Source organism: Pyxicephalus adspersus, chromosome 9 (assembly GCF_032062135.1).
Source record: "Pyxicephalus adspersus chromosome 9, UCB_Pads_2.0, whole genome shotgun sequence".
NCBI lineage: Eukaryota > Metazoa > Chordata > Amphibia > Anura > Pyxicephalidae > Pyxicephalus > Pyxicephalus adspersus.
The window spans coordinates 3,389,730-3,406,620 of NC_092866.1; the positions used below are offsets into that span (position 1 = coordinate 3,389,730).

At 39.2% G+C, this 16,891-nt stretch overlaps 1 protein-coding gene across 2 annotated transcripts in view; it reads right to left on the bottom strand.

Moving 5' to 3' along the window:
* Positions 1–1,369: 1,369 nt before the first annotated feature.
* The window catches only part of CHST8 (carbohydrate sulfotransferase 8), a 146,204-nt gene continuing 130,682 nt past the window's right edge, over positions 1,370–16,891 (bottom strand). For both annotated transcript variants that reach the window (XM_072422556.1, XM_072422557.1), the window contains exons 2-3: positions 9,923–9,957; positions 1,370–2,867 (exon numbers count right to left, since the gene is read on the bottom strand). In XM_072422556.1, coding sequence (XP_072278657.1) covers positions 1,734–2,867; positions 9,923–9,957 — 1,169 coding nt within the window. In that variant the 3' untranslated portion in view covers positions 1,370–1,733. The remainder of the gene's footprint in view (positions 2,868–9,922; positions 9,958–16,891) is intronic.

Consider the following 16,891-nt stretch of genomic DNA (forward strand, 5'->3'; position numbering starts at 1 on the left):
AGCATTTGTTGTTTTGGCTCCTTGGATGCCTTTATTATAAGAATTAGTTTCCTTGTTCAGATCCACTCAGTTTAGCCATAGATGAACTTAGACCTTTTTTGGTTAACATTAAACATGATATGTTTAAAAAATATTTTAGGGTTTTTATATTATTAATTTCAATCATTCTTTTTTTCAGTCATTTTGATTTTGTTTCTTTTTTGTTCCTTGAAAGATTGCTATTCATCTTTGCAGCAGAGATTTATTGATTCAGACCCTCTTTCCTGTGACATGGCACGCTAAGGTTTTTTTGTATTGTTTAATGTGACCTCTCCTGTTTGTGAAGTTTGTAATTTCCCAGTATGTAAGGCAACAAGATTACTACAGCTGGGTTATCTGTATTATTTGTATTCTCAAACTTCTGTTACAAATATGTTGGACTTTACAAAAACAGAAACATATATTATCAGATCAATATGGTGGCACTCTGCTTTAACTGGAGGAACGGTTTGCTTACCAAACCATGTCCGTGATAGGAATGTACTCCTTACAGCAAACAGACCTTAGGGGTGCTTGTAGTGACAATCATGGATAGCATTAGGTAGAACTAATGAAAACTGAAGACAAAGGCACCGGCACTCAAAGTATAGAATTCTTGTAGGACATATTGCCTTGAGGAAGGGAACCTGTGCGGCCTAAAACAGTGTTTTTCAAACATATTGTGATAGTGCTTTCCCAATAAACTAAGAATCCTGTACGTTGGAGTGCTGGTGACTTTGCCTGTTTGCTTAGCAGGCTTTATATATTTGGACGTCCTGCCACTAGCACAAAGTCAGTGCCTTGCAATAAGGTGTTGTCAACCTGCCATTTATGCACCCTTAGCCATTGTGCTGCATTTAGGTCTATCAGTTCAGCAACCAACTGGAGGATAATGGTGCTGCTAATTTCAAGGAAGTCGGTTAGTTTAGTTTTGTCAGTCAGTTATACCTAAAGAATCTTCAGGAAAGCATCACAAAATGTATTACCCTAAATAATAAACTGTATCTAATAATGCATGATGCAAGACCTAAAACATGAATTTTGTGTTTAATTCAACTTGTGCCTCTTTCTGGCTCAGAGACGGTCTGTGACCCCATTGGAGCTTTGCCACCTCTCTTTTCCTTTTCATGGGAAAACAGGCTAATAACTTTGTAGAAGTTGTTGCCTAAGTTAGGTAAAAGTTATTAAAAATATAGTTTTAGGTTGAGTAGGACTTTAAATTGAAGCTTAAATTGAATAGTGATTCACAAAGCCCTTTGTCCTTTATTTCACCCGTGTAATGATATCACTGTGAGGTCAGGATGCACAATAGTGAGAAATCTTTTTTTAAAAACAAAAAGTCTACTCCCCATTAAAAATCTAGCCCTTTTTATTTTATATTTTTTTGTAAAAACAATTTTATTCACCCAACAAAAATACAATTTGTACAATAAAATTCAGCGGAACAATTTCTTTCAGAGGAGAAATAGTTTTAGCAGGATCAGCAGGTTTGTAATAACCCTTAAATACCTCTTACAAAACGGTATCCAAATAATTGATTTTACTGAAATATCAGGACAGCAGTATTAAAATATCCTTCTGTAAGAGCTGCTTAAAGCTTGAGAAGTAAAAATAGGAACTGATCATTTTTTTCATAAGCTATAATTACCGATGTGTAATCTGTCTCCCCCGCGCCACCACCAGCGGATGTTTCCTAGAAAACACAATCTCCAGAATCAGTACAAGTCTTCGAAAGGTTTGGAATAATTAAACATTTGGTAGTCCATGTAATAAAAGTCATAGGTCCGTTGCCTTTCCAGCGGAGTCAATTGTGCAAAATATTGCTGTGTGATTTTACTAGTGGTCCTTTCCTCGTTTGAATGCCGGTCCTTGAATCGGGGAAATGTTAAGTTTTGAGGAGCCCCTATAAGGTGCAGGAGAAAATTAGCATCCTCTGCCATGCTTTCAAATTTCCCAATGAAGTCATAATCTATTAAACATGGACTACAAAGTCTAGTTACATGGTCCCAGTGAATGTCCATCCCAACTGGCCGATGAACATCCAATAGGTATTGGATGAACTCTTTTAGTTGTACTCCGGAGCCTGTCCTTAAAGCTTCCCGGGTGGCATTCCGTCTATACTTTGAAATGATGGCTTTGCCAAAAACAGGGTGGTAATAGTTATTGGCATGCTCAAACTTATCCCGAAAAGCCGACACCAACCTCTCAAAAGGCTCTCGCACAAAGATCATCTTCTTGTAGGTGTTGAGTCGGTTGAATATCCCTTTGCGGTCAAAACTATCCAACCTCTTTAAGTAGTTTCCGTAATGGACGGTGTTGTGTTGGATGTCCTTGGTGGAAGAGGCCAGTCCATTGAGGACCATCAAAACCCTCTTCCAGTTGGAGCAACCGGCCTTTGGAACTTCACAATAAAGAATCTTGTACTTGTCCTCCACAAAGATTCTAGAGACATGATAAGGGGTAATAATCCTTCGGCTGCCACTCTTATACTTCAGACAAATATCTTGCATCAGCTTTTTGCGCTGCCGTTGGACCTCGTACAACTTTGTCCAGTTGCTGTTCCTGTCTTCCTCTTCTAACCTCATAAGATCCACAGCAGAACTGTTGATGGGCATCAAGATTGGAGTCTCTTTCAAGAGTAAATGTTTCCGTTTTTTCAAGAGTTTTCTCTCTGTGTATTTTTTATTGTCTCGCCTGAGAAATATCGGCTTCCTCTGCCTCCGGTTAGTATTGTGTAAACCAGCTGAGTACTGATAAGGAGGATACGTCGGCACATCTTGGTTTATGTTCAGGAGCTGTTTGGCAGCAGCTTCTATTGAAGTTCCATACTGATTGTTAGACGTGTAGTCCTGTGAATAGAAGAATAGGGAATTATTCAGAAGCTTACAAGATATAGTGAAAAGAACGCAGCTCGTCATGTCTGACAAATCTAAACACTGTTTCAATTGAAGCGTGAAGAGTTTTTTTTGCTTATTCATGATACCATCCAAAAAAATAACTAAAAGAACCAGACAGTTTTTAGATAAAACAAAATGGATTTGTTCCATATGTACCACACTCTGCTTTGTCAGTAAAACATTACCTGCTGGAAAAATTTAAAGGCAATCTGCAATTTTTTAAAACTTTATTTAATGTGCAGTGGGTTTGTATGGGGCTCCTCCAGAGGGCGCTAGAAGTTCCTTGAGCAATGAGCAGTTTGCACCTCTCAGGTCAGACTAAGTGACCCCAATGGTCTTTTTGGCTATCTGTAGGGGTGACATTCTTCCCAATGGCCAGCAATGTAAGGGGAATTCTTCCCACTGACCACCACACTAATATACTGTAATCTGTGGATATATTAATTATAGAAGGGGTTCCCTGAAGACCTGAAAGTAATTTCAAGGGAGAACGCTGGTAATAAGGGAATTTATATTAATATTATACAAAATTAAAGCAACGAGAGAGAGAAGTTTTTTGGCAGTCTTCTGTATATTTTAAAAGTGGTCAAAATATTAAATTTCAGACATGGCTCAACTGAATTGTAGATATGACAAAACATTCAACGTAACAAGAAAAACTATTAAAGAAGCGAGGTTGCCTCAGTTCCTGTTGCCGCCGTAAGGCTTCCTCAGGGCATCAGAGAGACTTTAGTTCAGCTGGATGGTAGAATTAGATGGAATGGGTACTTGTTAAGTGTTTGTGGTTCCTAGATAAAGGATAGGTCCAGGCAGCTTGTATCAGTTTATTTTTGTGTAGAAGCTATGGGATTTCCAATAAATGGCAGTCAGGGCAACAGTGGTTCAAACTGTGTTCATAGCTCCACCCAATATATTGATGTTATATTATCAATATATTGATATTAATTAGTTGCATTACTTATTAAGATTTTGCATTCTCTTTTTGAACCAACAGGTGGAGCTTTAGTCTCCTTTTTATCATTGAACGTAAAGAGATTATTTCCTCCTCATGGGTTAAATTTATGTTTGTATAGAAGTTGCCCCCTTGAATAATACTGTAAAGTAAGAATGAAGACAGGAAAGCAGGGGGTTTTCTTTGCGGCAAATCAAAATCCAATATATTATTAACAATGGTAAATTTCCAACATTTTCATATATACAATAAATAAATTTGGGTCTGTCCCATTATCGTCATGTTATTATATTGCATTTTGATTTGCAGCAAAGAAAACCCCTGCTTTCCTGTCTTCATTCTTACTCCTTTTTTATCATTCACATGCACTCAGTTTGTTTCTTTGGATTAAAAAGCTTTTTTTCTTAGAGAACTCATTAACTCAAGTCAAATTTTACACACACAAGCACATACATCATAGCAATGACATGATCAAATTCCAATAAAGTAGATCTAAACTGGATGACATTTAATGTGTTCTGTTCACCCTGTTATATAAACAATTGCTCTTTCTGGATAAAATTTTCACAATATTGTTTCCATCTCGGAGCTATTGAACCCCTTTGGCCTCTTCAGCCACTTTTCTATCATCTACGCATTCTCAGCATCAGATGCATATCATTTCTCCAGACTTCCTTCCCAGTGGCTGGTGACAACCGTGAACAATGCCTGGGAAATGTCTCAGCATCACTGCCTCTTGTCCTCATTGCGGGAGCATGTGTGACAATGTGGAAACAATTTGGGAGGCAGCGGGGTCACCCTAGGAAGTGACTCTATATGGCATGGAAGGTGACCAGACATTAATATAATAAAAAATAATGACAACACTTTTCCTTGATAAAGTACAAGAAGTAAGCTTTGATACCTTGGAACTGGGACTAGAGAACATCTACCTAAAATAAAGGATTGTTTATAGGTGACTTGGGCAGTGCTGTTTGGTATTTCAATGCAGCAGAAGTTAGAAGATCAGTGGATTTCTGGCAGGATCAGAAGGTAATATTCTGATATACAGCAAGCAGCTATAACAAAACCATTTCAATGTATAATTATTAATGGGAGCCAATAAGAGAAGTAATACATTTATTCTATCAATAAGGTAGAAAAAGAAAACCTGGATGAGATGGGGCCCTTTAAGATTATCTTTGGTATTCCAGTGGCCCATTCTACTAAACAGCTCTATTAATTACAAATTGTTGCTGCTACTAAGAGTGCCAACACCTCATTTGAGGTGCATCGGGGTGATCATGAAGTGCCCAACTCGAAAGCTCTAAATAGCGGCAAAACATTTCTCTCAGCAGCCTTGTTAAATTAAGACAACTTCTCTGCGTGACCTCGGCGGTCACCCCAAGACTGCCTTGCACCCATCAAGGCAATCTGGCATAACTCCTCCCAGTAACCACCCCACTGCTTGCAATAGGTTGAGCAAAGAGGGCTGACTCCTCCCACCAGCCCCAATCTACCTGCATTGCACAGAGATGCTAAGAGATCCAATGTTAATATCACTCTGCCTAAAATAGGATAATGAAAATTAAGGGATTTTATTTAAACCACCATTAGAATGCTGATTAAATCATCTTTAATCATATTTTTTTCTAATTTTAATATTCTCTATATTATGCATAGTGAGGGTGTGGCCTTTGTACTGAAAGGAGTCTTTCTCACTTCAAGTTTGGGGGCTTACCAATGGGGGTTTGCCCTCCAAGCTCACACGGGACAAGAGTCTTTCATTATCTTGCACCTGTTGTGATGAAGTAATCTTAATAAGGAAGCACACCATAAGGTCAAATGATTTTGGATACCCCATCATCAAACCTGCAGCAGACACAGCACCCAACAACCCCTGAAAGGTCAGATGTTGAGGAGTCTGCAAAACTGCAACCAAGTGAAGAAAGAAAAGACTGCTGGAGGGAAGAGTATAATGGCAACTTGTACAGGAGGTGATATTATTATTGACTGGGTGATGAAAGGGTCCTAAGTAGTTTAAAAGATCACTCTACCTAAATGTTAATGACTGTAAATTAAAATATATTGTCTCTTCACAACTTCTCGCAAAGGTCTAATTCTAGATTTGTAAAAACTCAAAAATCCCCATGCTGGCATTGATGTACTTACAAAAATTGTGCCCAGATTGGCCTGTTCAATGACAGCTGGAAGGTATAAACACTGCAAGAAACGGCTTTTATATTCTAACCGGTCCTAGAATGACCGCTAGAATCTGATTTGTGTTCGGCCACATCAAATGCAACTCTGTCCCTTTCTAAATTCCTGAATACCAAAACAGCAACCTATCCAGCACACGAAATGTTAATAGTAGACTTATAGGATAATCATTGCAAGGGGCACATTAGTCCACACTCGCCCTGTTTGGCATACGGCTAGGCATGGAGAAAAGTGTAGGAACTGACATTTGTTGTGACAAAAGATGGCAGGGCTCCAGCTGGGCCGAGACCGAGCTGATGTCTATGAAATCTGTTATCATGCAAATGAAGCCGTTGTGTTGGCATCTGTGTTCCTTCGGCCAGACAATCCAACACGGACAAACCTCAAGCTGGCTCTTAAGAACAATAACATGGACTAATCACAGCCAGACAGGGCTCACAACATGCAAAACAGAATGGATTGGCTGTAAAGAGGACATGGCGGGTGTGCGGTACGGGGTGCCTACAAGAAATGCTGCCTGGAACCAGCAGAACAGGTCAGCCGATCAATGCCAATGAGCAATGGCCAACGTACGAGACGTTATATCATACGCTATGTCTAGAATATTCATTGTGCTTCTCCTGCATAGTCACTGAACACGCTGCTGGCAGTTACTTCCCAAAACCTCCCTTGTCTTCCTGGATTACCATTATATTTTAGATTAAAGAGAAGAAGAGGCAGAGGGGGTTTTGTATGACCAAAAAACAATACTTCTTTATATAGAAAGAATTGGTCACATATTTACAAAGTTATAGTGCACTTATTCATACACATTGACAATATGAAGTGTATATACAAACAAAAAATGGTAATATAAATTGTAATCGGTGAAACGTAAAAACTAAAAAATAGAAAAGTAAATGATAGATGTTTTTTAGATGATAAAGTGGTATTTGTTCAAATATACAGATTGTGAACAAAATACTTAGTCAGACTAGACAGAGGACTCCTAACTTTTGACTGTAGTGATGATTAAATACAAGAGAGGTCTCTAAACCCGACACGTTTCACCTCTTCCTCAGGGGTATTAGAGACCACGCATGTAGGCAGCAAGAGGCTGCAAAAAGATTGCAACAAATCAGCAACACCAAGGCGTGAAAATAGTGAAAACGATATCCTAATTTTTATTTTTTTACATGGCAATTGTTAACGATTGCACTCAGCAATCTAAATGCCATCCAGTTAGAATTTGCCATTTACATCAGTTCAGGTCCTAAAAAAGGCTCTCAGTCTGTCTCTAACATTTTATATAAAATATATTTGCAGTTTTAGGTGATTTAGGCAAGCAATGTATTGATTCGATGGAGGGTGATGGTAAAAAAGTAAAAAAGTAAACAGAATCTCCTAGCAGAGAGCGCTGGGATCCGGATCCTGGGACTCAGGTGTGGTATAATAATTTTTTTTAATGCATTTTATCTGCGAGTTCAGAAGGAAGATTTTTCCCAATTCTTCTGTGAAATTATATTTTTTTACAGGTCTCAGAAAAGCCTTTGCTAAAATGATTACATCTACAGCTCACAGATATAAGCGTGGTCAGTAAGATGTGTATGATGAGATGAGATGTTCCTAGCATATCTCCTCTCATTTCCATATTTAAATCTTATAATGATCATACAATGAAATTATTAATATCGGCTAGATATAATTTATCTGTATATCTGATATATAATTTGGTTCACATTGGTGACCAGTGAAGAAATACTCCCATACATTAGTTGTTAGCAGGGAGGCTCTTGGTTTGTGGAAAGTAGAAAATAAAACATTTATCTCAGAGGATATAAATTATTTTAATGTATATATTACTTTTTATAAATTCATTCAGGAAGCATTTCTACCAAAGTTATATAAATATATGTGCCAAGTATAGCATTCATGACAAAAGTTTCTTACATTGCTGGGCAGTAGGCAGGATGCCCCCATACATTGCTGGGCAGTAGGCAGGATGCCCCCATACATGGCTGGGTAGTAGGAGGGATGCCCCCATACATCGCTGGGCAGTAGAAGGGGAGGCTCCCAAACATCGCTGGGCAGTAGAAGGGGAGGCCCCCATACATCGCTGGGCAGTGGGAGAGATGCCCCCATACACGGCTGGGCAGTAGGAGAGATGCCCCCATACACCGCTGGGCAGTAGGAGGGATGCCCCCATACACCGCTGGCCAGTAGGAGGGATGCCCCCATACACCGCTGGCCAGTTGGAGGGATGCCCCCATACACCGCTGGCCAGTAGGAGGGATGCCCCCATACACCGCTGGCCAGTAGGAGGGATGCCCCCATACACCGCTGGCCAGTAGGAGGGATGCCCCCATACACTGCTGGCCAGTAGGAGGGATGCCCCTATACATGGCTGGGCAGTAGGAGGGATGCTCCATACATCGCTGGGCAGTAGAAGGGGAGGCCCCCATACATCGCTGGGCAGTAGGAGGGATTCCCTGATACACTGCGGGGCAGTAGGAAAGATGCCCCCATACATTGGCAGGAAGTATTAGAGAGGGTGGGCAGTAGGAGGTACATCCTTACATTGCTGGGCAGTACTAGAGATGCTTTCCTACACTGGTGGGCAGTAGAAGAGGTGCCCTCTTGCAACTGTGATTAATGGGAGGTGTGCCCCCTTACACTGGTAGGCAGTACCTGAGATGCCCCCTTATAAAAGGCGGGCAATACTAGAGGTGCCCCCTTAAATTGGTGGGCAGTACTGGAGATACTCCCTTGTATTTGTGATCAATAGGAGAGGTGCCCCTTACATTGGCAGGCAGTAGGATAGCTTACATTGGTGGGCAATACTAGAGATGCCACCTTAGAGGTCCACCCTTGCACTGGTGGTCATTATAAATAAGGCTTCATATGTTGGTGGTCATAGTACTTCCCTTTTCTTAGTGACATCGGGGCTGGGAAACCACAACTCACTGGTCAATACACTTTAATGGTGAATTCATTTCTGCAGACATCTTATTGTAGTCCTGCAATCCAGCCACCACCTATTTGCTATTCTAACATTTACATACCTGGCACAGCTCTGTAAACCGTGGTGCAGATGCTTCTGGAGTGTATATTATAAATTAATATGAATACATAACTTAAAATGCATCCACTGACTGCTTTTTGCTGATTAGTTATTTTCTAATGGTATTTGGCAGGATATGCATGCTACAAATTAATCTGAAATCATCTCATGTTTTGGGCCAGCACGCTTTTAATAAAAAATCTTTAAAAAGTTCTCAATATTAGGTTGTTTAGCAAATAATATTATCTAATGGTAATAACATTTAAAGTAGCAACACATTTTTTTCAATATTATGAGGCAATCTAATTATTTTCACTTACTCTATAGACTGAGTTTACTGTTCCATGTAAAATACATTCTGCACATTATGGACATTTACACCAGTTATGATCCATTTCCAGAATCTTTACTTTTATATAGTTTAATAAATTTATTTTCATGTGAAACCAACAGTGAAAAAACCAACAGTGAAAAAACCTACAGTAAGCAAATCGGCCACAAGATGGCGCAATGATTCTTTCACAATCCTTCCCCCAGAACTTCAACTATTTCCAGCAAAAAAAGATTGAATTTGCAAATTAAAGAGGTTAGTCATTCAGGAATTTTATACACCTGTGATTATTTTTATAACTGAGAATGGCAGTTTAAAAAAAAGGTGTAAGCTGTCATGTAAACCAGAATCTAGAATGAACGATACATATATTATGTATTCAATTATAGGGAACACATGATCCTGGATCCTAATAGTGCAACGTATTGTACTGCACATTTCCACCGTGTCAGGTTATATTTAAAGACCAAAAAGCCTCCACTTACCTTTTTTGTCTGCAATGCAAATTCAAATTTCATTCCTGCAAAAAAAGGAAAAAGATTTTTAATAATAGCATGGTGAATTACCTAATAAAAACGTGCCAATTGTTTTAATGTGACCCCCTTAGGGGGGAAAAAAAAACTGAAAGGAAGGTTTACTGCAAAAGAAAATGTATTACATTCACCTCACCATTGACCTGTCTGTTCCACCTCCCCTCCTATTTCTTCAGCTTTTAATACTTTGTCAGCTGCCTGCGTTCCTCTGGCGAGGGGAGATTGGTGACAGGGACTTTTGGGAATGTGAGAATATTCTCTTTTATTCATTTTTTTTATTAACAATGGTCAACTAAATCTACTTATGCAACATCCTGACACCAGAGAAAATTTTGTGTCCATGCTCACCCCCTCAATCTAGCACTTCTCAATGGAGATTCCCTCCTTGTTCAGACTTGCTATGGTACTATGATGCTATAATATAGAGGAGAAAAGCCTATTAGCACACATCTGCCTGTTCAGTTTACTGCAAAAAGTAATCAGTTGCTGTTTATATATGAAGAGCAATCTCATAAAGCATAGCAAACCAGACCAGAAGTTTGGTGCAGACCAGAAGCCAGTGTGTTTTACTGGATGTAGACTGCTCACGTTCACCACTCCTGAATTGGCCTAATAATATTAAACAGGATTTATATAGCGCCAACATATTAGGCAGTGTTGTACATTAAATAGGAGTTGCAAATGACAGACAGTGACACAGGAGGAGGAGAGGACCCTGCCCCGAAGAGCTTACAATCTAGGAGGTGGGGGAAGTATCACACAATAGGAGGGGGGATATGGAATGGTGTGAAGTAGTGAGGGTTTAGGAGATAGAACAAGATGGGTGGGTGAGGTTGAGGCTCTTTTAAATGAGCAGAAAGTAGGAGCAAGCTGAATAGGATGAGGAAGACCATTTCGGAGAGTCGGGCAGCTCTAGAAAAGTCTTGGAGCCGTGCATGTGAGGAGGTTATAAGTGAGAAAGTCATTAGTCGGTCATTTGGATGACTATCTGTATAGCAATAAAAAAAATGTAAAGCAAGCCATGACGTTTACTTGCTTTTCATTAATCTCAGTAAAATATCCTGCAACCACAATCCAGGGAGCACATCACAAGGTCACTAGAACTTTACTTCTTCTGCACAACCTTTTCTCTTCTCTGCTCCTTGTATCACCCATCACATTAAAACCACAAAGACAAGTTTGAGTCTGATTATGAAGCTTCTTAGCCCTGACATTTTAACTGGCATCTAAAAGTTAGCAGTGGGTGTGTTTGAAGAATTCTTCTCCACATTACAAAAAGCAAATGACTAGACCACTGATAAAAGAAATGGGGTTGGGCTGGTTTGCTATAGCATGAAAAACATGAAAACCCGAAGACCTGAGCAGTACTCCTTATTTTCTTAGGTTGAAATAAAGTCCACATTCAGCTTTGGATGGAGTGCAGCTTTAACATTTGTTAGTGTAGAAGCAAGTAATAAAGGCTTACTAAAACTAAAATCCAATTTGCTTCATTATAAGTGAGTATCTGGCAGCCCGCTGCTGACAGATCAATGTGAAGACATTATATTCCACTCAGCTGGCCAAGCATGAGAAAGCTTTCAAGTGCAAAGCCAAAGCTTTTATATTTAGTTGTGGACAGAACAGAAAAGGGTTAAAGGGTTTTATTAAAATTGCAGTAATGAGAGGTGACAGAATGGGGTGCTACCCAAAGTAGCAGCTTTGGGTCCCCCATTTATTTGGCATTGACAAGTATTGTTAAAGACACAAAAAGCCATCCCAAATCTGTACTGAAACAATTGTATTACACAGCAACTACATTTCAGCCTGCAGGGCCCTTAGGGCAAACGCTCAGGGCCCCATTTTGTCTAAAACCATCCTAGGTGGTATGACAAGCAGAGAATCAAAGTGGTATCTGTGGCCCCTGGACATCCACCAGGATCCTGCCTATGTTGCCTTGTGGATGATGTGCCTACCATGAATTCTGATTTGTTGCTATAATCCTAATTAATGTATAGCGCTGTGTAATATGTTAGCTCTATATAAATACTGTTTATTAATATTATTATTAATAATAATAATAATAATAATAATAGTAATAATAATATTAAAATGTATGCCAGTTTCCAGTTCTTTACACTACATGGAGGACTAAGTACACCGTAAGCAGAGGGTGTTCATTGACAATATAGAATGTTTAAGATTTTATTCACTCAAGGAAAGAGTTCATCCAATCGTGAAACTGAAGATGTTAGCGACACGGGCTGTATATTGAGTCCATATGGAAAGTAAACCTCAAGATGTAGCAAAATACATTTTTATTCAGATTGCACTCCAATTCTGCTTCACACTGTGATCTCTAAACCCCTGATGGATGGAAATGGGCAGCACACTGCTCGCCCCTGCGGTCAGCACGTCTTCACCATCCAGGAGCCGAGACTTTACAAATGCGCTATGAAATTCTGCATACTGTTCCCATCAATCCTCCTGACATGAAGGCGCACTTAGTCATCTCAATTTTTATTTACTGATAAATCCTTTGCTGAAACAGAATAACAGAGGCGAGGAATAAAACAGGAGGCCAGTCCAGGAATCCTCTATGATGGAATGGTCTTTCACATGTGGTATGGCTGGATGGAGTCTGGAATTTTGGTGAACTGAACGGAATACAAAGGATGAGAATGGTGGGATGGAAAACCGTAGACAAAGGACCGTAACAACCTTAGCAGGCACCTCAAACGAAATACAAAGCTGAGCTGGAAAACTCTAAATTAGTGTTGCTGAGGCCTCACCAAATGGAAAAAGTGCCACGGTGCTAATTAGGAGAATGACATATCATTAAAAGTAATTAAAGCTGAACTCAGGGCATTCATTAATACTTTGTTGCATGCATGTATTTTAATGCTAGCACAAGTGCCTGAATTTGACTTGGCATCACTGTTTTGTACAGTAGAAATTTCCTAATGTGCTGACAAGGAGGCGGCTGATCGGTGAAGAAAAAGTTGGGCTCATTACTGTGCTGATTATCCTTCACTGTCCAGTTACCGGATAGGGGCCAGTCATCAACAGGCTGTACTCAATGGACCGAATGACTATCTATGGCTATCATTTAATTCATTTAGTGGCAAAAAGTAGCTGTGGATTGAAGATATGTATTGCAGCTAAACATTGACGCATAGGGGATCGAAAAGCCTTAAATGAAGTCGGATTTGGTACTTACAAAGTTTTCATTTTTAAAAATACATTTTTAATACACATCATGCCTGGATGTTAGCTTTAAGTGGATGAAAATAAACGCATTTATGCTACTGGCTCAAAGGAAAGAAAACCAATATGAAGATGAACTCACAAACTCCTAGGATTCCGCAAACCATAACACATTACCTTCCTTACAGTGCAAACATTTAGCAGAGCTGGAACATCTTGCAGTATTCTTATAAGCAGCATCGCCAGCAATAAACTAAATCACTTGGGAGCCGCCGTGATGCTGGAGAATATTTTTATTTGTGTCATTAATATTATGACAGGGAGAAGCTCAGCTGCAGAATGTGAACATTTACATTCATTGTTTGTAATATCAACATGTGCAGGATGGGAATTTACATAAGTAAATATGCATTATTTCACCAAATGGCTAAATGGATTAAAGGCAAAAATGGAATCATCACTATTTTCTGGGAAACATGCACATGCTTGTAATTAACCGAGATTAATATTCCATCTTCAGCTCTGTCACTTTTAAAACTTTCTGGGGAAGAGAGATAGCAGATATTAAATTGCACCTGTTCTATATGCAAGAGGAAGTTTACTGCACTGAATCAGTATCCATGAAAACAGCAACACCATTGTGCAGCCAACCCAGTCACTAGAAACATCACTAAGAGTGCAGCCTAGAGGCCGGTGACATCACTGAGAATGCAGCCAATCCATTCACTAAAGGCTGGTGACATCACTGAGAATGCAGCCTATCCAATCACTAGAGACTGTTTACTTCACTGAGAATGCAGCCTATCCAATCATTAAACACTGGTGACATCACTGAGAATGCAGCCTATCCAATCACTAGAGACCGGTGACTTCACTCAGAATGCAGCCTATCTAATCACTAGAGACTAGTTAGTTCACTCAGAATGCAGCCTATCCAATCATTAAACACTGGTGACATCACTGAAAATGCAGCCTATCCAATCACTAGAGCCCAGTGACATCACTGAGAATGCAGCCAATCCAATCACTAGAGACCGGTGACATCAGCGAGAATGCAGCCTATCCATTCACTAGAGATCACTGACATCACTGGGAATGCACCTTGTTCCTTTGAAAGAATTTTGTGACAAAAAAGCACAATAAACATATTCCACAAATCTTACATAAAACAAATATAAATAAACAACAGTTAAAAAATCACTGCCCTGCCATATTATAGCAATTCATTGGAAAGCTGAAGTTGGCCTTCAAGACATTCAGTCCTATGATACAAGGAAAAGCCAGAAATGAAACAAAAATATTCCCTTAGCTCCTGCTCCCTCCCAGCGTCTCCCATGGCTGTTCGGTGACACATCTGCTTCCTCCTTTCCCGCCGCACACAGAAGAAAGGCAAAAGGAAGCAGCAGGAAGCGCTGCTGACAAGAATTCATTACCTGTGAATCTTTCACCTTGTGCAACATGCTAACATCATCATTTTCTCTGTGCATATTTGCGGGGACAACATAAATTATCACCTTTCCCCTATTCCCTGTGATTACATTACCTCACTTGGAAAATGAGGTAATGTGTATTTTTAGAGAAGATCAGGCGCAGTGTTTACCCAAGGGGATAACACTGTCATTGTCACTCGGTGGTGACCTGCAAGGTGAACGCATTTGGCTCATGTTTGGTCTGTAGAGAAGACAAGCAGGCTTCCAGCAAATAACACTTCATCAACAGACGAGTTCTCATTTATGAGAAGCAGTAGAGATCTAGAAGTCAATTGTATCCTAGCTGCGGGTCTAACATAAGCTTCAAATATTAAAATCAAATACAGATATAAAAATATTTGGAATATCCAAAATATGCTTTACTATCCAATAAAAATGTAACCAACCGGAAATGTAGATTTGTACAATGTGGTCATAAAGGTAATAATGTGTAAAACCATGCACAGTCATTTTTGCACTTTTGACTGATTACATTGTATATCATCTACTTCTTCAAATAAAGTTCTTTTCAATATTTGTTCCTTTTTTTTTTTTTTTTGCATAAAAAAAAAAAGTCCAGACTTTTTTGAAAAAGCAGACCAAACAAATAAGCCTTCCATTAGGGAATGTTGCGAAAACCAATATAGTGCCCACCGACATTGTATTTCCATGGAAACTGTGCAGAATATTCTGATTGTACACTAGTCTGGGCTCCTTGCAAAATTCCATTCGATAGGAAAATCAACTTCAGGTGGAAATTTTGATATCTTTTTTATTTTCTATTATTATTCAAGACCAAAACAGAATAAATCTCCAGGACTTTAAAGACACGTTAGTTATAAAGTGTATGACACAACTTTTAAGCTTATAATATGATTTATTATATGAATAAAAATATAAAGATATGTTAGCCGTTACAAAAACATTGTTTGTTAATCTTGACGCGTTTCGCAACAAACTTTCTGTGTGGCTCCACACACAACACTGATGATTTAATACTTCGGAATCATTGGAAGAAGACTAAGGAAAAGCTCAGAATATAAAGCACAACAAAATCTATAGACCTTCCCAAAAATTTACATACAAAATGAGATGTTGGGTTGATGGTGGATGTTGTGAAACGCGTCAAATGCTGACATTGAATGTACAATGTTTCTGTAACAGCTAACTTATCTTTGAATTTTATTCATATAATCAATCATATTTTTAACTTACGAATGGAGATACACTTGATACCTAGTGCCTGAAAACTGATACTGTTTCGGTTTGGCAAAATTGGTGGATATGTCACTAAAATATATATACCGATCCCTGAATATTATCTAAGATTAATTCATTTGCATCATGCCCCTCCTGGTCATGCAAAATCAGTATGTTACTTTTGTTTGATGCTGGAACATTAAAGAATCGGCATTTTATTGAACTCTATCTACTTCCCAGGTCCACACGTCTGCTGCAGAAATCTGGATAACTTCTCTAGTTGGATATTTTAATAATTTTACATTATATAGAAATGCAGCCATAAAAGTGGGGACAGCCTTGGGGACTGAGATGGTGTCAAATTCTGACTACTGAGACTACCCCACAGGGAGCCAAACCAGCTTACCCACCATCACCTACAACAAACAGCAGTTTATGGGTGGACTGGCCATTGAAGGGACTATCACATGGGAATCATGGAGTCTGACGTTGATGAACCCAACACTCGACACTACAAGTGCTTCAGTTCCTTTGCTTTCTGAGTCACTAACCAGACATCGTTAGAGATGAAAGCAGCTTTGTTACTTTCCTGAAACTCATTTGTATCACAGTTGTTCTTGACCTGTAACTCAAAAGTACTAAAAAGCACATAAATCCAAAGGACAAGAGTACAAAATATTGTAGCTTCTCAGTCCTTAAATACAATGACTTTTCTTATAGGGCTCTATTTATAAAGCAGAAAATCTGACATTCCCTGGTGGAGAATCTATAACTTCCATTGAAACACATGGATTGGAAGATTTTCCACCAGGGAATGTCTGATTCCCATAGTAATGCTGGGGTGAGAACACCTAGTCACTGTACTGTATATCTACAACATGGTCACCTTAGGACAGAGAGAAAGACATGACTATAAAACATTTCCTTCTAAATAATGGGGGTGTTCTGGGGTAGGGCTGATAATACAAGTAAAAAGGATGGTGGATGGCTGATAGGATGAACAGGTATTTCCTTTATGCACTTATAACAGATATAACAAAATGGGTAACTTGGGTGGCACAGTGGCTCA